A 21,466-nucleotide genomic window follows, 5' to 3' on the forward strand; every position below is an offset into this window, starting at 1 on the left:
TTATACATATGTTATAAATCCCACACAAATTGCTTATTATTTTTGCTTTAAAAACAAAAAAAATAGTCTTTTATATTTACCCAAATACTTACCATTTCTTATATTATTGATTCTTCCTGCAGATCTGGCCTTCAGTCTGAGATAATTTCCTGTTGGCTTAAAGAATTTTCTTTGGTATTTATTTTTCTTTTTTAAATAAATTTATTTATTTATTTATTTATTTATTTTTGGCTGCATTGGGTCTTCATTGCTGTGTGCAGGCTTTCTCTAGTTGTGGCAAGCTGGGGCTACTCTTCATTGCGGGGCACGGGCTTCTCGTTGCGGTGGCTTCTCTTGTTGTGGAGCACGGGCTGTAGGCACGCAGGCTTCAGTAGTTGTGGCACGTGGGCTCAGTAGTTGTGGCTCGCAGGCTCTAGAGCGCAGGCTCAGTAGTTGTGGCGCACAGGCTTAGTTGCTCCACAGCATGTGGGATCTTCCAGGGATTGAACCCGTGTCCCCTGCATTGGCAGGCGGATTGTTAACCATTGCGCCACCAGGGAAGTCCTTCCTTTCTTTTTTAAAAAATAGATTCACATGCAGTTGTAAGAAGTAATGCATACCCTGAGAAAACCATAATTCAAAAAGAGACATGCACTACAATGTTCACTGCAGCGTTATTTACAATAGCCAGAACATGGAACCAACCTAAATGTCCATCAACAGATGAATGGATAAAGAAGATGTGGCACATATATACAGTGGAATATTACTCAGCCATAAAAAGAAACAAAATTGAGTTATTTGTAGTGAGGTGGATGGACCTAGAGTCTGTCATACAGAGTGAAGTAAGTCAGAAAGAGAAAAACAAATACTGTATGCTAACACATATATATGGAATGTAAAAAAAAAAAAAGGTACTGATGAACCTAGTTGCAGGGCAGGAATAAAGAGGTAGACATAGAGAATGGACTTGATGACATGGGGTGGGAGGGCAAAGCTGGGGCGAAGTGAGAGTAGCATCGACATACACACTACCGAATGTAAAATAGTTGGCTGGTGGGAAGCAGAAGCATAGCACAGGGTGATCGGCTCGGTGCTTTGCAATGATTGAGAGGAGTGGGATAGGGAGGATGGGAGGAAGGCTCAAGAGGAAGGGGATATGGGACATGTGTATGCATATGGCTGAGTCCCTGTGTTGTGCAACAGAAACTACCACAGTACTGTGAAGCAATTATACTCCAATAAAGAACTATTTTTTTAAAAAACAGATAACTAATAAGGACCTACTGTATAGCACAGGGAACTCTACTCAATGCTCTGTAATGACCTATATGGGAAAAGAATCTAAAAGAGTGGATATATGTATTGTATAACTGATTCACTTTGCTATACAGCAGAAACTAACATAACATTGTAAATGAACTATACTCCAATAAAAATTAAAAAGGGAAAAAAAAAATAATACAAACAGATCCTGTACCGTTTCCCCCAATGATAACATCTTGCAGAACTGTAGTACAATATCACAACCATGATAATGAAATTAATAGAATCTACCGATCTTATTCAGATTTCCTCAGTCTTTCTTGTACTGATCTGATGTATGTGTGCGCATGCGTTTAGTCCAGTGCAATTTGATCACAACAGTAGGTCCATGTGTCCCCCACCATAGTCAAGATACAGAACAGTTCCATCAGTATAAGGATTCCTCATGTTGCCCTTTTATAACCACCCCACCTCCCTACCACATCCCCACTCCTTCCTTAACCCCTGACAATAGCTAATCTGTTGTCCATCTCTATAATTTTGTCATTTCAAGAATGTTACATAAATGGAATCATATGCTATGTAACCTCTGGGATTGGCTTTTTTTTACTGAGCACAATTCCCTTGAAATTCATCTAAGTTTTTGCATTTATCAGTAGTTCGTTCCTTTTTATTACTGAGATGCATTCCATGGTATGCACATACTATCTGAAGGACGTCTGAGTTTTTTCCAGTTTTTGGCTGTTACCAATAAAGCAGCTATGAACATTCATGTATAGGCTTTTGTGTGAACATGAGGTTTTATTTCTCTGGGATAAATGCCGAAGAATGCAATTCCTGGGTTATGTGGTAATTGTTTATTTACTGGCATGTTTTTGAGTTCACTGATTCTTTCTTATCCTGTGTCTAGTCTACTGTTAAACTTATATATATAAGGAATTCTTCATCTCGGATACTACGTATTTTAATTCAAATTTTTCCATTTGGCTTTTTTAAAATAAGTTTTCATTTTTCTGTTGAATTAGTCCATTTTTTCCCTATATTTGTCTATCTCTTTACATAAATTCTTTAATGTATTTAAAGTTATTTTAAATACTTAGTCTGCTGATTCCAACAGCTGGGTTATCTGTGGGTCTGTTTCTATTATTTGTTTCTTTTTTCCCCATGAAAGATCACGTTTTCCTGCTTCTTCATGTGTCATAATTTTTTTTTTAGTATATGCCAGACATAGGTATAAAAGCACACTAGAGGGCTTCCCTGGTGGCACAGTGGTTGAGAGTCCGCCTGCTGATACAGGGGACGCGGGTTCGTGCCCCGGTCCGGGAAGATCCCACATGCCGCGGAGCACCTGGGCCCGTGAGCCATGGCCGCTGAGCCTGCGCGTCTGGAGCCTGTGCTCCTCAACAGGAGAGGCCGCAACAGTGAGAGGCCTGCGTACCGCAAAAAAAAAAAAAAAAAAAAAAAGGCACACTAGAGAATGAGGTGGATAATATTCTCCCCAGAAAGAACTTGCCCTGTCTTCTGTCAAGAAGCTAGAGAGAGGGGCTGATCTCCTCATGTGCTCAGGAGTTGAACTCTCCGGGGGCTAATAGCTTTGGTAGTTTCAGTCACTTAGTTTCAAGTCTTGAATGGGTGTCAGACTTGAAACTGACAAGTTGAATGGGTGTAGGCTCAGTAGTTGTGGCGCACGGGCTTAGTTGCTCCACGGCATATGGGATCTTCCCGGACCAGGGCTCGACCTTCTGTTCTGTGGTTTCAGGACTTAATGAAGCTCAGGTTCTTGATGTCTCATCGCAGAAAGAATCCAGTGAGAGACAAAGTGATAGGTAAGAAGTGGATTTATTTAGAGAGAAACACTCCACAGACAGAGTGTGGGCCATCTCAGAAGGCGAGAAAGGCCTGCCAGCAATCTTGACATTCCTCGCTTGCCCCTGTGTTGTCCCAACCTCTGCCTCTGTCTCCACATGGCATCTCCTCCTGGCTCTCTGTGTCTCTCCTCTTCTTATAGCGATACCAGTCATGTTGGATTTAGAGCCCACCCTACTCCAGTTTGACATCATCTTGACTAATGACATCTGCAACTCCCCTATTTCCAAATAATGTCACATTCTGAGGTTCCAGGAAGGACATGAATTCTTGGGGATGGGGTGGACACTGTTCAACCCAGTACAGGTCTTCAGCTGCTCTTTTCCATCTGATTTCTCTACCTCCTGCCTATGTTCCACTCACTGCCAGCCCCACACCTCCCCTTGGTAAATGATAAAATGACCCTGTTACTTCACCATCCCTCCCTGCTCCCTCCTCCTCTCCCATCCCTCTTCTCTAATCTCCCAGCACCCAGAATCCCTGGTTAAAGTCACATTCCCTGACAAACAAGAGGATGGACTGCTGACTGCGTCCCATTGCGCTTTATGTTGCTCAGTGTGAAGTCACATGTCCCCTCATACTTGAACATGGGAATCACCAGCTCACTGAGGTGCTCATCATGGGGACACTCAGTGACTTGGGCGGATGTGAATTAAGACAGGCTGGAGCTCAGTGTCAGCGCTCTGCAGCAGGCACCACAAAGGCATGGGGATGCCACCTGCACCTCTCATGAGGGAATCTGTCTCTTCAGAAGGGGACAGAGGGGACTTCCCTGGTGGCGCAGTGGTCAAGAGTCCGCCTGCCAATGCAGGGGACATGGGTTCGAGCCCTGGCCTGGGAAGATCCCACACGCCGCAGAGCAACTAAGTCCATGTGCCACAACTACAGAGCCTGCGTGCCACAGCTACTGAAGCCCACACATCTAAAGCCCATGCTCCGCAACAAGAGAAGCCACCGACCGCAATGAGAAGCCTGCGCGCTGTGATGAAGAGGAGGCCCCGCTCGCTAGAACTAGAGAAAGCTGTCACGTAGCAACGAAGACCCACCGCAGCCAAAAATAAATAAATAAAATAAGTAAAATTTTAAAAAATAAAATAAAATATATAAGGAACTCAAATAAAAAAAAAAAGGAGAAGGGGACAGAGGAATGACCCCAATTAGAGACAGACTATGGCATAAGACTGACCTTGCCCTCCAGGCAATGAACACTGGGGCTGTTTGCTACACTCCCATCAATTTCTGGAAGCTCCAGGTGTGCTAACTTGGATCCTCTGAGATGCAAATACCAAGATGAGATTCCAAGCCTGTGTAGGGGATGGGGAGGGAGATGCGGGAGGCTGGAGAAGGAGATGCTGGTTGACCCCTGGGAAGGAGAGAAGGAAGGGAGAAGAAAGGTCTTCCCCAGGCCAAAGTTGCCTGTTGGAGGAGCCCTGCATCTCCCAGGCACAGGCCTGTCTTAGCATCTGTCCCCGCCAAGCTCAGCCAGGGGCTGGGAGCAGCCTATGGGACATGTAGCCTCAGCACACCTGGGTTCAGAGCCTGGCATCAGGCAATCGTGCTCCCCACAGCTGGAGATTGGAGGGCCTACCAGGGGGTCCCAAGGGCCAGCAGTTCTCTCCCAGCCCTGCCATAAACTCAGGCCCTACCAGGGGAAGAAGCCTGGGGTCCGGGGGATCCCAGGTAGGTCAGCTCTCAAGTGGGTGGGGGCTGCAGGAGGGGGCCCCAGGTGCCCTGAAGGTCACCCATGACAGCCAGCCCACAGCAGGAATTTCCATGAGGCATTTTCACGTCAATGAGGGCAGGATACCTTCGAAGGAAATGAAACCGTGAAATCATTTTCAACACAGAAGGCCCATTTATTTTGACAAGAAAAAAAAATAGTCACTCCAAGCAGCCCTCAGATGTGGTGGGTGCCCTGTGGACACCCGCTGCGTCTTAGTCTTATGGTCACAGTGCTCGGAGGGCATGGAGCACATCTCTTCCATCTTTTGGGGTTGTTTTTTTACAGGTTTAGAGGATTGTGAGCATTTTTACTTCTCAGTATTTTGCATTTTGAGTTCCCCAGTAGACTGGTTGTGCTAAATTGACCAAGCGTAAGGCATAGCTTTGGCCTTAGGGGTACATTTTTAGCTCCTCAACCGTTGAGGCTCAAAGAAGAGGAGGAGGGTGGGTGTGAAGACGTCAGCAGATGTGAAATCAGGCAGACAGAAATAAACAGGGCGATCCTCCTTCCTGTCTGTAGGGCTCACGTTCCCCATGTGGCGGGGCACTTCTCCCATGTAGCAGATGGGGAGTGGCTTCACACCCAGGTCCTCAGTTCACAGTTCCTCTAGCAGCTCCGAGGGCGTTCCTCAGGCTGCCCGCAGGCTGCCCTCACAGCTCACACCCCAACCATGTTGGTTGATGAAAATGTCACAGGCACTTTTCTCTGTTTCATGATGCTCTACAGACATAGCACAAAGGTCCCCAAGTCCTCTGGCGTGGAGTCACCCACTTCCATATCACCCAAGTGAAGTAGATCCAGCCCCTGCTCCCATGACACCAGGGAAGCCATGGCCCTCCCCACGGAAACTGCCCCCCACAGTGACCTCCATGGTGCAAACCCACAACAGGGATTGACCCTCCTCTTAATGTTACACACTCTTTCTTCTCCTGGTACCTCCCTGGCTGCTCTGCCTCAGGCTCATTTTCTGGCTCTTCCCTCTCTTTGAGCTCTTCAGGACTTGGTCCTGGGCCCTCTGTTCTTCTCTAGCTACACCCCCTGCCCAGGTGAACTCACTCAGCCTCACGGCTTCGAACACCAATGACTCCAAATCTAATGTCCAGCCAGACCTCTTTTCTGGCCGCTCAGCTGTCTTCTTTGCTTCTCCTCTTGATTTCTCCCTCCAACCCTGTTTCCCTCCAAGTCTGCTCCCTTTCAGTAAATGACCCGTCACCCGTCGCCCAACCATCCAGTTACGCAAATGGGAAACTTAGGAATTATCCTTGATTCTCCCCATTTTCTTGCCTCCCACATATCCATCCACAATCTCCAGGTATCTCGAGTCCGTCCACTGTTTTCTGGCTCCAGGGCCATCTCCCTGATCTCAGTGCCATCCCCTCAACAGCCCTACAACAGCCTCGCCTTCTCACCCGTCTCCCGGTGCCTACCCTTGGCACCAACCCCACTCCCAAGTCTATTCTTTTTTTTTTTTTTTTTTTTTTTTTGTGGTACGCGGGCCTCTCACTGTTGTGGCCTCTCCCGTTGCGGAGCACAGGCTCTGGACGCGCAGGTTCAGCGGCCATGGCTCACGGGCCCAGCCGCTCCGCGGCACGTGGGATCCTCCCGGACCGGGGCACGAACCCACGTCCCCTGCATCGGCAGGTGGACTCTCAACCACTGTGCCACCAGGGAAGCCCCCAAGTCTATTCTTAACATGGCAGCTATGCTGATCTTTTCAGAGCTTAGCTCAGATCACATACTTGCCTTAACAATCCCCAGGGCCAAACCCAGCGGTGGGCCATTGAGAGCCCCCTCCCTGTCCCAGCTCTGCTGGCCTCAATGCCCCCTCTCCCGCAGTGCTCCCTTCGTTCCAGCCACACTGGCCTTGCTGCCCCAGAACTGGGAGTTGCTTTTCCTCTGCGAGAATGCTCCCCAAGTATCTGGCTTTTCCAGATCTCCCCTTAAATATTCTCCCTAACAGGCTCCCTGAAAATGCCTGTGCCTTTATTGTACAGAGAACTTTCATCTCCCCCTTTACTTAAGCTCTTCCTTTTGGACTCTGAGCCGCATGTGTGTTTGGGGGGTAGGCGGGTGGCAGGCTAATAACCAAAAGGCTAACTGATGATTTTCGTCTGCTCCAGGGCCTCACTGTTAGTACCACAAAGAATTGGCTGAACAAATAAATGACACCTGTTCTCTTGCAGCGCCACAGATCTCCTACCACACTTGTAGGTGGAGCCCAGGGTCAAGGGCATGTGCTTTTCTCCCCAAAGACTATCTCCATGAGCTGAAGAGGGACCATGAAAAATCCTATTCTCCTTCTTCTAGGGCAAACTGTAGGGGTCATGGCATTTCCCCTCCTTGCTTGTGGTGACTACTTAGTGTACAGAGCTCTTGTTAATACGGGGCAACTCCACCCCCTGCCCCAGCTCCTCCCTTGGCAGCAATGACTGAGAGGGGGAATCACCTGACTTAACCCGGCCAGTCAGAGTTCCTTCCCAGGAATTTGGGTTTGAGACAGAAAAAGCAGAGTCAATCTCCCAGTGATTGCCTGGACTCCAACAGGCAGGACCTGAGCGTTGGGGGTGGTCACTATGCAGCCAGAGAAGCCAATGGCGTGGCCGTGGTGAGCAGAGAGGGGAGGGCTGAGGCAGCACCCTGACTGAGCACCATCTTTCACACACCCAGCATCACCCACATTCCGGGCCTTATGCACCATGACATATCCTGCTGTCAGCTTCCTTTATTCTTAAGGTAGGTTGAGATGCGCCCTTGTCACTTGCAAGCAAAAGAATCATAAATAATTCAGAGGGGAAGTATTTGAAGATTCAGCCTATGGATGGTTAAATAATGGGGCTCTTTATGAAAAAGTCCCCTGTAGTCTGGCTTCTCTAGAACCAGACAGATCCCAGTGTGACCCTGGACTTATTACTTAACCTCTCTGAGACTCAGTGAGCTCATCAGTAAAATGAGGATAATAATGTGCACCAGTGGAGAAGATAAAAGGGATAAAAAAAGTTATGGCAACCAGGATTTTCTTATCATCTGTCCAAGGCTCTCTATTCCCAGGCATTGGTGTATTTGGCAATAGTATCAAAAGCCTTAAAGATGAGGCACGTACCTTCTGACTCAGCATTGCTTGTATAGGAACTTATCCCAAGGGAATAGTCATATTATGCTAAGATTTATGAACATCAATGTTTACCATAGCCGAGAAATGGAAACCGCTCAATGGTAGGGAACCGGTTTCACAAGTCATGGTATATCACTGCCATTAATAATGTTTTCGATTGTGGGTCTTAACCTTTTTGGACCCCTTAGAGGATGTGAGGAAAACTACCAGCTCTGTCCTTGGGAAAATGCTCATAAATACACTGTCACGAAATTTAGCACATCATTTCAGAAAACTGGTGGATTCACAGAAGCTCCATTTAATGAATTATGATTTGAAAGAATCACTTAATGATATGTGTTAGTGTACTCAGTGGCATAAACTGAGTAGAAAAAATTCAGACTACCAAGCAGTCTGTACAAAATGATCACAATTTTGTAAAACAAAAATAATTTACGTACACACACATATTCACATTCATACACATACATATGGTCAGCTCTCCCTTTAAGAGAGAACCTGCCAAGAGGAGGTAGTTAGCTGAGAGCCTCCAGCTGCAACATTGGAGCCAAGGCTACGCTGTCTCCTGGCAGCCACAACCAATGACTAAGTGTGGAGTACTCCGGCTTGGTCATTCCTGCCTAGCACGAGACTCTTCTAGGCAGTCTTTGTGCTGGAGCTTTACATTGCCTTGGCCAAAACTCTCCCAGAGCTCACTGCAGTCCGAGGCTCTTCCTGCCCAATCCTCCTTCCTTCTCCCTTTGCCCTCACAGGTGTTAGACCTGCATCACAGTCTGTGTGCTCTCCCACCCACTCCTGGTCCCTCACCCCTTTTAATTTCACAGATGACATTTGAATTAATCATTTGCACTTTAACACTGTCTTGGCTTTTGCTGCCCAGGGGGCTGGCTTTGATATTCTTCTATGTACTTGCCATGCTTTCCCAAATTTTGTCAATTAAATTATTTTTGGCATCAGAAAACATGTTTTCTTTTACATGAAACACAAATACATATAAAGATGATATCTTTATATTCACATACTCTCTGCAGATTTGAAGCCCCTGATCACGAAATTCATTTGCTTAACAAAACTTGCGTTTCGGGGCCTCCCTGATGGCACAGTGGTTAAGAGTCCACCTGCCAATGCAGGGGACACGGGTTCAAGCCCTGGTCCGGGAAGATCCCACATGCCACGGAGCAACTAAGCCCGTGCACCACTACTACTGAGCCTGCGCTCTGGGGTCCATGAGCCACAACTACTGAAGCCCGCGCGCCTAGAGCCCGTGTTCCGCGACAAGAGAAGCCACCGCAATGAGAAGCCCACGCACCGCAATGACGAGTAACCCCTGCTCACCACAACTAGAGAAAGCCTGCACACGGCAACGAAGACTGAACGCAGCCATAAATAAAATAAATAAATTTTTAAAAAAATTGCATTTCATTAACCTACATCAGTTGATCTCCTGTCTCACAAAGAAGACAGGATGCTTAGCAGCAGCAACAGAACTTTTGGAGCGTTCAGAGCAGAGGGCCAGCCCTGGGTGGGCTGGGTGTACACTCTCTGTCCCCACTGGAGCCCCGTGCTATGCCCCAAATCCTTCGTCATTCTGTTCCAGCATTCTGGATCCTCTCTGCGGGAACAGGGCTGGATAACAGAGACACGCACTCTTTTTTAGCTCCTTTTTTCCCAGATCCCGAGCAGATGGGGCCTCTTAAGGGTCAAGAAAGGTCCTGGCTGCTTTGATTCGTTGAGACTCCCAGTATATTTGAAAACAAATAGCATCAAAATAGAGTTCAAAGTTTGTGGCATATTTTAAATGTTTACATTTAACTAAATAGTATGTTTAGCATGCTCAAACTCACACAGAACTTCCACACTCAGCATGATTACATGATTTTTTTTTTAACTGGAGTACAGTTGAGTTACAATGTTGTATTTGTTTTAGGTGTACAGCAGCCTGACTCAGACATTATACATGCATCTATTCTTTTTCAGATTCTTTTCCCATATAGGTTATTACAGAGTGTTGAGTAGAGTTCCCTGTGCTATACAGTAGGTCCTTGTCTCCTAATTTATCCTTCCCCCCCCAGGATTTTTTTTGTTTGTTTTAATGAGTTCCTTGTACCCAATATGGGCAATGTGGCTGGTAAAGGGATAGAGGCATGAAGATGTGTGATAAATGTCTTCTTGGTTCAATCTTGGTGCTTCTCTGTTTGCCTTCACTTCAAGACAGAGATGAAAGTGTGAGCCTGGGGCGCTGTGTGAAGGGCTGACAGCCCCCTTTGGCGGCCCTTTGGTAGACAGACCACCTTCTGCTTCTGTTCTGCCTGATTTTTTTCAGGTAGACCAGAGACTCAATGGTTTAATTTTTAGCTATCCTTTTTTCTATCTTTAAACTTTATTGGCCTTTCCTCCCCACAAATACAAACTAACCTATTTACCCTAAAGCGTGAAAAGACATGGAGGCTTTACTAAATGAAGGAGCCAATCTGGAAAGGCTACATACTATATGATTCCAGCTATATGACATTCTGGAAAATGCAAAACTATGGAGGCAGAAAAAGATCAGTGGTTTTCAGGGGTTAGGGAAGAGGGAGAGATGCGTTGGCAGAGGAGTTTTAGAGCAGTGAAACTACTCTGTATGATACTATAATGGTGGACACGCATCATTTTGCATTTGTCCAAGCCCATAGAATGTACAACACCAAGACCGAGCCTTCATGTAAACTGTGGACTTTGGGTGATAATGATGTGTTAACATAAGTTCATTGACTGTAACACATACACCACTCTGGTGCAGGATGTTGATGGTGGAGGAGGCTGTGTGTGTAGGGTCAGGAGGCATATAGGAAATCTCTGTATTTTCCACTCAATATTTCTATGAAATTAAAAATTGTACTTCTGAGTACACAGAAGTGTACTTTCCACTCAACTTAAAACTGCTCTAAAAATTAAGTTTATTTAATATTTTTAAAAGGACGTGTGGTTATTGACCCAGTGGAGGTCAATTCCTAGGTGGGAAACTCGTGGATTCACAGACTTAGGTGCAGACTGACATCATTCAGAAATCACTCGAGGTAGAGAGCAGACATCCAGGGATCAAATCCCAACTCATCTACTTACCAGCTGTGCGTCCTTGGGCAATTGACTTAACCTCTGTGAGCCTCTGTTTCTCCATCTGTAAAATGGAAGTATAATGGAATTTATTTCAGACAGCTGTTGTGAGGATTAAATGAGATAATTTATGGCAGACTCCTAGCTCGTGCTCCATAAATAGCAGCTATCACTAGCATTGTTATTATTCAAGATAATATTCATTCAACAGTAACTAATGAGCAGTATGCAAGGTACCAAGGTGAACAAGGCAGAGCTGGTTCCTACTGTCACAGAGCTTACAGGCTAATCCAATCCTCCCTCTAGACACACAGGGTGTTGGGAACAGAAGACACAGTTCCCATTCAGGCTTTGCAGGCAAGCACCCACTGATATACACACCCTGGAAGCAGCTTCAGTAGCCAAGTGATTTCTTAGGTGATTTTGTTATGAGAGGTGATGTGGCACAGAGCCAGGCTGCCTGGGTTCCGATCCCAGATGCCTCCTAGCTGTGGAATTTCAGGCAAGTTCCTTACCTCCTCTGTGCCTCAGTTTCCTCACCTGTATAAAGGAGGGGATAATGGAACCTATCTCATGAGCTGTTGGGAGGATTCAACCCTGTAACATATGTAGAATACAGAGAATGGTGCTGGGCAAAGCGTAGGTGCTATGACGCTTTTAATAATCGTTGTTCTTGTTATGACTCATCAACGGTTCTAACCCTGACCCCAGTGAGATGGTAACCAGCAGAAAACAAGGCAGAGCTCCTTGCTGTCGATGAAGAAATCCAGGCAGCAGCATGGTGGAGTTCTCAAGAATATACCTGCCTCGTGGGTGTTTATCCCACGGCTAGGCTTGAACAGGTGTGGTATGGTTTATAAGTCAGTCATGGCCACAGAATACGTAATAGCAAAAGCCTGGAAGCAGCCTAGATTTCTGTGAATAGGAGACTGGTTAAGAAATCCATGACTCACCCAAAGACAGAAATATTAGCCCTCTGAAAGAATGAGGCAGCTGCATGTGAAATGATATGAAAAGATTTCCAAGAGTATTGTTAAATGCAAAAAGCAAGGGGCAGTGCACTTTTACTTTCTGTGTTAAGAAAAAGAAATGCGCGTGCTTGTGTACTTTGGTAATATGCCGGTGGTTGTCTCTGGAGGGGCACTGGGGCTCAGGGGCAGGAGGGACTCCTTTTTCCACTGGGTGCTCATTTGCACCTTTTGAATTTTAAGCCATATACATGTATTACTTTAAAAAAAAAAAGTAAGCAGAAAATTGGTGCTGATTCAAAACTCATTCCAGTTCATTGTTCTGTTAAACATATTCCGCTGATCTCCGAGCAGATGGCCCGGGAGGGGTTGGGCCAGGGCCAGGGGGCAGCCTCCCTCCCCGTGGGTGTGTGGGGAGCCACGTGGGGCCCTGTGGCTGGCACATGCCTGCAGCTGGTCTTCCCGTGTGGCGGGAGGCCCAGGGTGTGGGACTGAGACTGGGGAAGGGTGGGCTCCAGTAGCCTGGCAGGGGCTGCACACACAGAGCAAGGTCATGGTCCTAAATCTGGGTCTGGCCTGGGCAGCTTTCCAGGGGAGACAATCATGAGACAAAGCCTCGTTAGAAGCACCAGGAAAGGGCCTTCATCGCAGCTGCTTCTCTCCATTCATGGGACAATTCCATAGTGAAACTTGGGACCAGAAAAGCCTAAGGCTCAGGAAACAGATTTGGAAGGACCAGGGCTTCCTGGCCTGCTTGAGACATTGGTGGGATGGAAAGAGCCCAAAGGAACCTGGGTTCTTATTTCTTCATCCATTTGCCTGGCTGAAATACAAAGATTCTTTTCAGAGCTCTCCCTGAAGTAGCCCTCCAGCTTCAGGACACACACAGCATTGTGTGCAGGGACATTCCCTGTAGCCAAGCAAAAGTGACAGAGAGGCCCTTTCAGTTAACTGCAAAATAAGCAGGGCTCTGTCCAAAGACAGGAGCCCTTTGCCTCCTGGGCCCCGTGGTAATTCATAGGCTGTCTAAGCACCGTTTACTGCCTACAGCCTATTGGATGAGTGTTTTTCAAATGCCGTTTAGTCAATAATTCTTTATACACACTTATATAAAAAACATATGTATGCATGCAAACAGATATTCTTAAGTCCAATATCCTTTATACTTTCAAACACACCTACAATTCTATGTAGTCATACCCTTGACTAGCAAGATATATGATATGCGATGCAGATCAAATATTTGGTACAAGGTAATCAAACAAGATCTGCAGAAGGTTTGCAGTGACATACAGTTACAAGAGTAATAATACAGCTTCCTTTTTTTGCTTCTCTGAATGTGGGTCACCATTAAGTCCAATTAAGTCTTTCCACCTATAGATGGTAACATTTGTACTCCCTTTTTTGATGTGTCTCATGCATTCACTTACCAAGCATTTGGGGAACAGTGCCAGGCACTGTTCTAGGTTCCTGGGATATAGCGATGAACATAATATGCAAAGACCTGTGGCCTTGTGAAGTTGGCATCCTGATGAGGAGACAGCCGTTCACTGCGGTGGCAGGTAGGGATGGGGATGGATAGGGGGGCATCCAGACTCCCAGGGGAGTAAGTGTTGAGTGGAGACCTGAGGACTGTAAGTGAAGGAGTCACGGGGACATCTGGGGAGCAGGTTCTAGGCAGACAGACCGCAACTCTCTTGCCCACTCTAGATACGTTGCACTCACTTGGCAAAAGCCAGCCCTGGTTAGACCCAACTCTCCACCTACTCCGCACCCACATCCGTGCAGCTGAACCTCCTCTGGAGAGACACGTGCCCCATGCTGGCTGGCCTCGTAGCAATTCAGGCCCAGGATCTGGGGTGGGGAGCACAGAGGAAGCTTCATGCTTCCATTACAAATGCTTCTCCAGCCCATTCACTGTCTCATTCCCCTAGACGGCCAGTTCCCAGCAACAACTCCCTGGCCTCACTCTCAGCTAACTCTCTTTACCTCCTATCCCGCTGAGGAGATTAATCAGAAGAGCTACCTACCACTCCAAGATGCGAACACCTTACATACTTACCCATCAGATTATTGCCCAAATCCTTGCTCTTTATTACCATGGAAGAAATGTGCAGGGGAGCCCAGCCCCCCTTTGCTTCTCAGGCATGCCACTCCCCAAATCCTCCTCTCTCTCTCCTATATTAGCAATTCTCCTTTCCCTGGCCACTACCTCATTCACATCTGCATAGAAACAGGCAGTACCATTTCCCGTATTAAAAAAAAAAATTTTTTTTTTTAAACTCTCTCTTAGTGGCACTTTTCCCTCCATTCCACTTTACCCAACAAAACTCTTGGGAAGAGTTGTTCAGATGGCTGCCTGTCTCTAACCTCTCTCCTTCCTTGTACTGTTCTCCAAGTCTTTGCTCAGGGGTCACTTTCTCAGGGAGACCTTCCCTGACCATTGTATTGAAAATGGCACCCCCTCCATATGTCCTCTTCCCAGCTTCATTTTTCTCCCTAGCTCTCATCACTTGCTAATACCCTCTATAAGGGATGTATCCATTTTGTTGATTATCTACTTCACCCCCCTACTGGGATGTATGTCCAAATAGGACAGTGATGTCTGCTAATTTGTTCAGCTGTCTGCCACATCCCCAGCACCTGGAAAAGGGCCCAGGGCATCAGAGGTGCCCAGCAATGTTTGTTTGGTGAATGAATGAATGCATGGTAAGGGCTGGGCGAGGAGCGGCAGGGAAATCACTGCAGCCGGAGCAGACTAAGCAGGGGGAATAGGGGAAATTAGGCGGGAGGGGTGGCAAGAGACCCGATCACATAGGGTCCAAGGGGAGGGTCTTACTCTAAGTGTGGTTTGGGACGCTGCTGCAGGGTTTGGAGCTGCGAAGGGACATGATCTGATTGAAGTCACTGAGACTCTGGGCCGGTCAAGGTGAAAATTCCACATTTCCACAGTATGCTCGTGGGCAGGCAATTTTTACATCCTCGTGCTCATGAAAATAGACTTCAAGGAAAACAGACTTAAAGGAAAGTTCTGTGTTGCTGATGGCTTTTGTTATATAGAAACGGCTTTACAGGTAAAATAGAATGTAGGACATTTCTCACTCAGCAAAATGCAACACAACAAAACAAAACATTACTGGTAAGCACTTACACAGAACCATCCATGCTCACCTACTTACTGATAGAAATATTTAGCTCTTCAGTATGTTGCTGTGTAAACAGCTGGTGTGCAAGTATTAACACATTTTTTGAGATGTTAACCAACAGACATTTCTGAGCATATGGTACAGGCAAAACGGGCCTGTATTAAATAACCACAGCTGGGATTCTAAATGCTGGGCCCAGAATTTGAAAATGTCTCTGCCCCTTAAGCATTAAACAGCAGCAGTAAAACACGCAGCGGTCTCCTGGCGACGTCCAGCATTTCTAAGTACCCTTTCAGGCGGTATACTATGTGGTCCAATGCTCATGAGATGCCATCTTTAGGAGCTGTTTAGTAAAGGTATAAGGTATTTGCTAAGAGGGGACAAGATAGTCTGGCCAGGAAATATGTGGATTGTGGGTTTAGGTCTGTGTGTTTAGTTGGTGGAGTTGGTGCAGCTGCTTCTAGAATTGCAGTGAGAGTGGGGAGTGAAGTCCACAACTCTGAGTGTTGCAGGCAAGCCAAAATGGGGGTATGGGGGCTTAGAAGGGGACCAAGGATGGTGGGCCCTGGCAGCTGCCAAGCTAGGATGAAAAGAGAAGACTGATTCTAAAGAGGTGCCGGCTGGTGTTTATGGCTCTTGTACCAAGGTCCCAGTTATTATAACTGAGCACACAGGAAGCTGGCTCTGGGCTTGCTAGACTTTGCAGGGGGGTGGCTGCATGTTCCCAGTGCTTCGTTAGCTCCTTCCCCAATACTGAGGGTCAGGCAAAGCGGGCCACAGCCTTCCACTTTGATAGATGGCCTCACCCCTCTGGGCATCAAGGGTCATTGCCACAGTGCTTCTAGGAAGCTCAGGACTTGGGACTGTAGACCAGTGGTTCTCAAGTGTGGTCCCAGCAGCAACAGCATCACCTGGGAACTTGTTAGAGATGCAGATTCTTAGGCTCCACCCCAGAGCTGCTGAATCAGAAACTCTGGGGGTAGGTCCCAGCAACCAGCGTTGAATAAGCTCCCTAAGGAATTCTGATGCGCGTTGCAGTTTGGGAACCACTGATATAGACCAGTTCCAGGCGATGCTGCTGCTGCTGGTTCTGGGACCATACTTTGAAAACCAGTGTTCTAGAAATTTCACAAGCAAATCACTCAGGTAGGTTATGAGTAAATCCAGTTATTAAATAACAAGTATTACTGAATACCTAAGGGCTGTTTAACAGTGATTGCCTCTGTACAAGGGGATTGTGGGCAACTCTTAAAAGTTGATGTATCTCTGTATTGTTCAAAGTTGTTATTATAAACATGTATTACTTTTGCAGATAAAAAAAGATATTTTAAAAATACAAATACCTCTTTCTAGTATAGTTCTTTAGAGTAGTGCTTCTCAAACTTTACTGTGCAAACCATTTAGGAATCTTGTTAAAAATGCAGATTCTGGTTCCATAGGATGGGGGCGGGGAAGGCAGGGCTGTGAGATTTTGCGTTTTCAGCAAGCTCCCTGGTGATTCCAGTCTACTGGCCCACGAACCACACTTTGGATTTACAGAGTACAAAGCGCTGTCATGTGTATAACATTTTTTGTTCCTTGTTACAACCCTGGCAAACAGATTCACTAATTCACTTATTCAACCATTAGGTTCTACAACATACATATACTGGACATACGGATATGGTCTAATGGGGTGGAAAACCAACCAACCACCAAAAAACCCACATGTAAACAGGTAAACAAATATAAATAGTGATCAGAACTGATCAGGAAATAAAGAGGGTGCCGAAAAAGAAGGGCTCTAGGAGGAGGTGATTTTGGCAGTGACAGTAAGGATGAGCCCCGGAGAAGTTCAAGGGCCAGCTCTCGGTAGACACCAGGAAGCTCCTGCAGCTAGCAGGCAGGGAAGGAAGACCCCCAAATCCGGACGGGGGAGGGGGTGGAAGCAGGGCCCTCCAGGACAGGAAGGCCGTGGTACTGGGCCGATTTCAATCCAAATGCGGGGTAAGCATTGAGGGTTTAAGCAGGGAAGTGACTGGTCTGGTATTTGCCTTGGGATCACGCTGGCTGCTGTTCAGGAAATGAAACCTCTCCAGGGTCTCCTCGGAGGTGGTGCAGGGAGTGCTGGGCCATGCGAGGGCGCCCAGGAGTCAGGCCCGGCGCCCTCAGAGTCGCGTGGATCTATTCGGGGGGGTCAGGAGTCCCCTCGTGAATAACGAGCCACCAGGGCACGTGTTTTTATTGCCGCACAGAGGACTTCAAATAAGCGCGCTCCGGGCAACAACATGACTTTTGACCCTTTCAGAGGACTTGGGCTCGCATCCGCGCTTTGCTGGTCACGATGGCATCTTGGACACTTCCCCCTCGGTGCCTCAGTCTCTCTACCTGTCTAGGAGGACTTGGGCCAGCCCACGGGTGACACCCTGGGTCGCCAATCCTGCATCCCCGTGTAGGGGGGAGGGTACGGATGGGGCAGAGGCGGCACAAGGGGCTGGCTTCCCACCCGGGAAACTGAGGCACGGTGGGGAGAGGAGCGCGCGCCCTCCAGACTCCCGCAAACTCCAAGCGGCCCGTCTCGTCTCCACGCAAGCTGTCCAGGCCGCCTGCCAGCCATCTCCACGGAGTGGCCCCCGCCCAGCCCTGCCCGAAGACCGGAGCTGGGCCAGGCTTCTCAGGGGGCGGCAGTGGCGGCGGGGAACTCGGCGCCATCACCGGGCTCAAGCGCTGGAAGAGACGCGCGGGACACACCTCCAGCTTCCCCAGACCGGTCGGGCGCGGGCCTGCCCAGGGGCGCCAGCCTCTGCGCGCGCCGACCCCGCCCCTCGCCGGCGCCCCCGCCCCTCGGCCTCCTCCTCCGCCTCCGCCTCTTCGCAGGCCCGCGACGTGCCCGGCCGGCGACCGAACTGCAGGGACGGCGTCCGGCGCGCTCACTTCCGCGTCCCGCCGCCCTCCGGTCCGCGCGCGCCCAGCCACCGCCGCCATCGGACAATAGGCCGCCCGCCCGGCTGCCGTGAACTTCCTGCCGGGGCCCCGCCGGCCCCTGTGCCCCGGACCCTGATCCCTCTCCGCGCCGGCCAGGATCGCAGCTCCGCGCCACCAGGGGAAGCAGCGGAGGACCGAGCGCCCGGGACGTTCCAGCGCCTCCCGCCGCCGCGCCTTTGCTCCGGCCCGGCGGGTAGGCGGCCTCTGCGCTCTTCGCTCTGGGCGACTTAACCCCGTCCAGCGGCTGCTGCCTTGTTGTGGGTTTCCGAGTTTGGTTGCTTAAGGAGGATGTGATTTTCCTCCCCCCCCCCCTTATTTCTTTTTCCTTTTATGATTTGAAACAGAGAAAAGAACTCACAGCCAGCTCGTACAGCGAAGTGCCACCAGCTACCCCCACGTGGACACCTCCGAGAGGAAAGGGAATTGGAAGCAAACTTGGTCCAAGTGACTTTGAGGCCTTACCCTCGGCTGGACTCTAAGGCCTGGGGTCATGACTCTCATGCTGGGCAGGTGGAAGGCTTTACCTGTCCTGGGCTGGACGTGAGTCTCTGCCCTTCGCCAGCACCTCCACCGGCCCACCTCCACACACTCAATACCCAGCGTCTAGGCTAGGCCCGGACACTTGTCAGCAACATGGATAAGTATGACGACCTGGGCCTGGAGGCCAGTAAATTCATTGAGGACCTGAACATGTATGAGGCCTCCAAGGATGGACTCTTCCGAGTGGACAAGGGTGCAAGCAACAACCCGGAGTTTGAGGAAACACGCAGGGTGTTTGCCACCAAGATGGCCAAAATCCACCTGCACCAGCCGCACCAGCTCCTGCAGGAGGAGACCCTGCCCAGGGGCGGCCGAGGTCCTGTGAACGGTGGGGGCCGCCTGGGCCCACAGGCGCACCGGGAAGCTGATGGGGGCAGCAAGGTGACGGGGGATGGCGCTGCGAAGCCTCCTCTCGCTGCCTCGACAGTGGCCCCTGGGACAGCCACAACCATAGCAGCTGGGCAGCCCTTGTCCCCACCCCAGGAACAGAGGGCCAAGCTGTGTGTCCGTGGCGCAAGGCAAGGCAGCCAGGACTGTGGATCCAAGGAGAGCGTGGCCAGTTCTGAGATGTCTGCTTTCCATCGGCTGGGCCCCTGTGAGGATCCTTCCTGCCTCACCCACGGAGACTATTATGACAACCTCTTTTTGGCAAGCCCCAACTGGGGCGATGAACCAGCAGTGTCCCCCAGCATCAGGCTGGGTGTAGGAAGTGGGTGGTCTGGCACGCCAGGGAGTGGCCCGCCACTGTCCACACCCTCCAGGGTCCATCACCTATACCAGCAGCAGCTTTCCCCGAGCTCCAGCAGGTCATTGCAGAGCAGCCAGGATGGTGCTGTTGGTGGCCACAGCAGTGAGAAGCCAGCTGCTCTTTGGACCACCGCCTCCTCCCAGCGAGTGAGCCCTGGCCTCCCTTCCCCAGGCCCAGAGAACGGGGCCCTACCGAGACCTGCTCAGCCCAGGACCCCTTCTTTCTCAGCGCCCCTGGCCCTGAACCGCTCCAGTCAGGGACCTCTTCCAAGAACAAACTCGGGGGTAGGGAGTGAGGTTTCAGGCATGATGCCCAAACCCACTGTGGACCCTCAACCCTGGTTCCAGGATGGCCCCAAATCTTACCTTTCTAGCTCTGCCCCTTCATCCTCGCCAGCCAGCATGGACAATATGCAGCTGGGTGCAGTCCCTGGGCCGGGTCCCAAGCCTGGCTGTACAGACCCTGGCGTTGGTCCCAAGCTCAGCCTTGTCCATCCAGTGATGTCTACCTTGCCTGAGTTATCTTGTAAAGAAAGTCCCTCTGGCTGGTCCTCTGATGGCAGCCTGGGGCCTGTGCTCCCAGAGAGCCCCGGTTCCCCCAGGGTGAGGCTGCCTTGCCAGACCCTCCTCCCGGGCCCTGAGCTTGGACCCACGGCTGCCGAATTGAAGTTGGAAGCCCTCACCCAACGTCTGGAGCGTGAGATGGATGCTCACCCGAAGGCCGATTACTTTGGTGAGTGAGAGACTGGTGTGATTGCCCATAGTGGGTGATGGGGCCCCTGCATTGGGGCATTTGGGGGAAGTGCCCCCCACCAGGGATGCTGTAGCTCTCCTTGAGTGGCCTGCCTTTGTGTGTGTGTTCCTCTTTCAGCTGCTTCTTCTGAAACTTGAAAAGAAACTTGAAAGTATCCCTAGGCAGAAAGCGGATCTTGCAGCTGGGTGTTACCCATGTGCGAAGGGCAGCATTACTCATGACTGGTCCCCCAAAAGGGAAATGCTGTGATTTTGGATTTCAAAGGTTTTGGGGGTGACTTAGCGCCTCTCTCAGTGACCGGCTCAGGCAGGACTTGAATGGGCTTCTCAGGTCCAGGTACCCTGTGAGTGTTCCATCTGCAGCTGGCTGGGCCAGGTGGCTCTGACTGTTTGAGGACCAGTGGTCGGGCAGGGGCTCTCGGTGGCTCCCTGTGTGTGCGCGTGTCTGCCTGCAGGTTCTGTGTTCAATTGAAGGAGGTGAAACACTGACGTGGAAGGCTTTGTTCTAGAGCAGTAGTTCACAAAGTGTAGTTTGGACCCTTAGCCTGGGAACTAGTTAGAAATGCAGATTCTTAGGCTGCACCCCAGACCTACGGCATCAGAAACTGTGGGGTGGGACCCAGCAATCAGCATTTTCACAAGCCAGCCCAGGATCCTGCCGTTCTGGGAAATTTGAGACCTGTACATTAGGCAACTTCTAACTTCAAACTCAGGAACAGCACCCCTCCCCGCCCCGCCCCCGCTTCCAGCTGGCAGCCAGGTTACACCCACAGTCGTGGCTCCCAAGAGGATAGAAGATGCTTCTTGCTGGTTTCACTCCAACTTGCAAGTTTTGTTTTCTTCTCTTTTAAAGCCACAAACTCTTGGAGACTGCTAGCTTCAGCTTTTTTCTCCTCACAGGGCTTGGAGGCAGCAGAAAAGCAGTGATCTGCTTCTGTTGAGTAATGATGTAGCCGTCTCACAGGAGAGCTAACTAGAAAGACAGCCTACTTTTAGAAGAGTCTGAGGGTTGCTTTTATTTTATTTTTTCATTTTTGAACTCTGCACAACTGAGGTCACGATTTCCCCACATGAGGCCTGTGAACCGTGGGAAGCTGAGTGCCGCTGGGGTGGCAGCTCTGTCAGGCAGGGTCCGGGAAGGCCCTGGACGGGGAGGGTGACCGGCTTGCTCCTTTCCGTCTACCTCATTCTGCGTCAGTGAGTGATTCTGTCCCAAGGTGCTTGGAGGGGTGGGGTCCGAGGCACTCAAGCTAGCACTGTGTTCTCGCTTCTCATGAGAGCCTCGCGGGAACAGCTCTCACACCAC

General features: G+C 49.5%; 1 protein-coding gene and 1 long non-coding RNA gene across 3 annotated transcripts in view; one reads left to right on the top strand and one right to left on the bottom strand.

Moving 5' to 3' along the window:
- Positions 1–321: 321 nt before the first annotated feature.
- LOC132432230 (uncharacterized) lies at positions 322–19,838 on the bottom strand. The gene is made up of 3 exons (XR_009520865.1): positions 19,774–19,838; positions 11,052–11,106; positions 322–497 (listed from the first exon to the last, which is right to left on the bottom strand). It is a non-coding gene; the product is annotated as an uncharacterized lncRNA (long non-coding RNA).
- The window catches only part of LIMD1 (LIM domain containing 1), a 71,794-nt gene continuing 68,370 nt past the window's right edge, over positions 18,043–21,466 (top strand). For both annotated transcript variants that reach the window (XM_060022330.1, XM_060022331.1), the window contains exon 1: positions 18,043–20,140. In XM_060022330.1, the coding sequence (XP_059878313.1) occupies positions 18,754–20,140 (1,387 nt within the window). In that variant the 5' untranslated portion in view covers positions 18,043–18,753. The remainder of the gene's footprint in view (positions 20,141–21,466) is intronic.

This window comes from Delphinus delphis, chromosome 10 (assembly GCF_949987515.2).
Source record: "Delphinus delphis chromosome 10, mDelDel1.2, whole genome shotgun sequence".
NCBI lineage: Eukaryota > Metazoa > Chordata > Mammalia > Artiodactyla > Delphinidae > Delphinus > Delphinus delphis.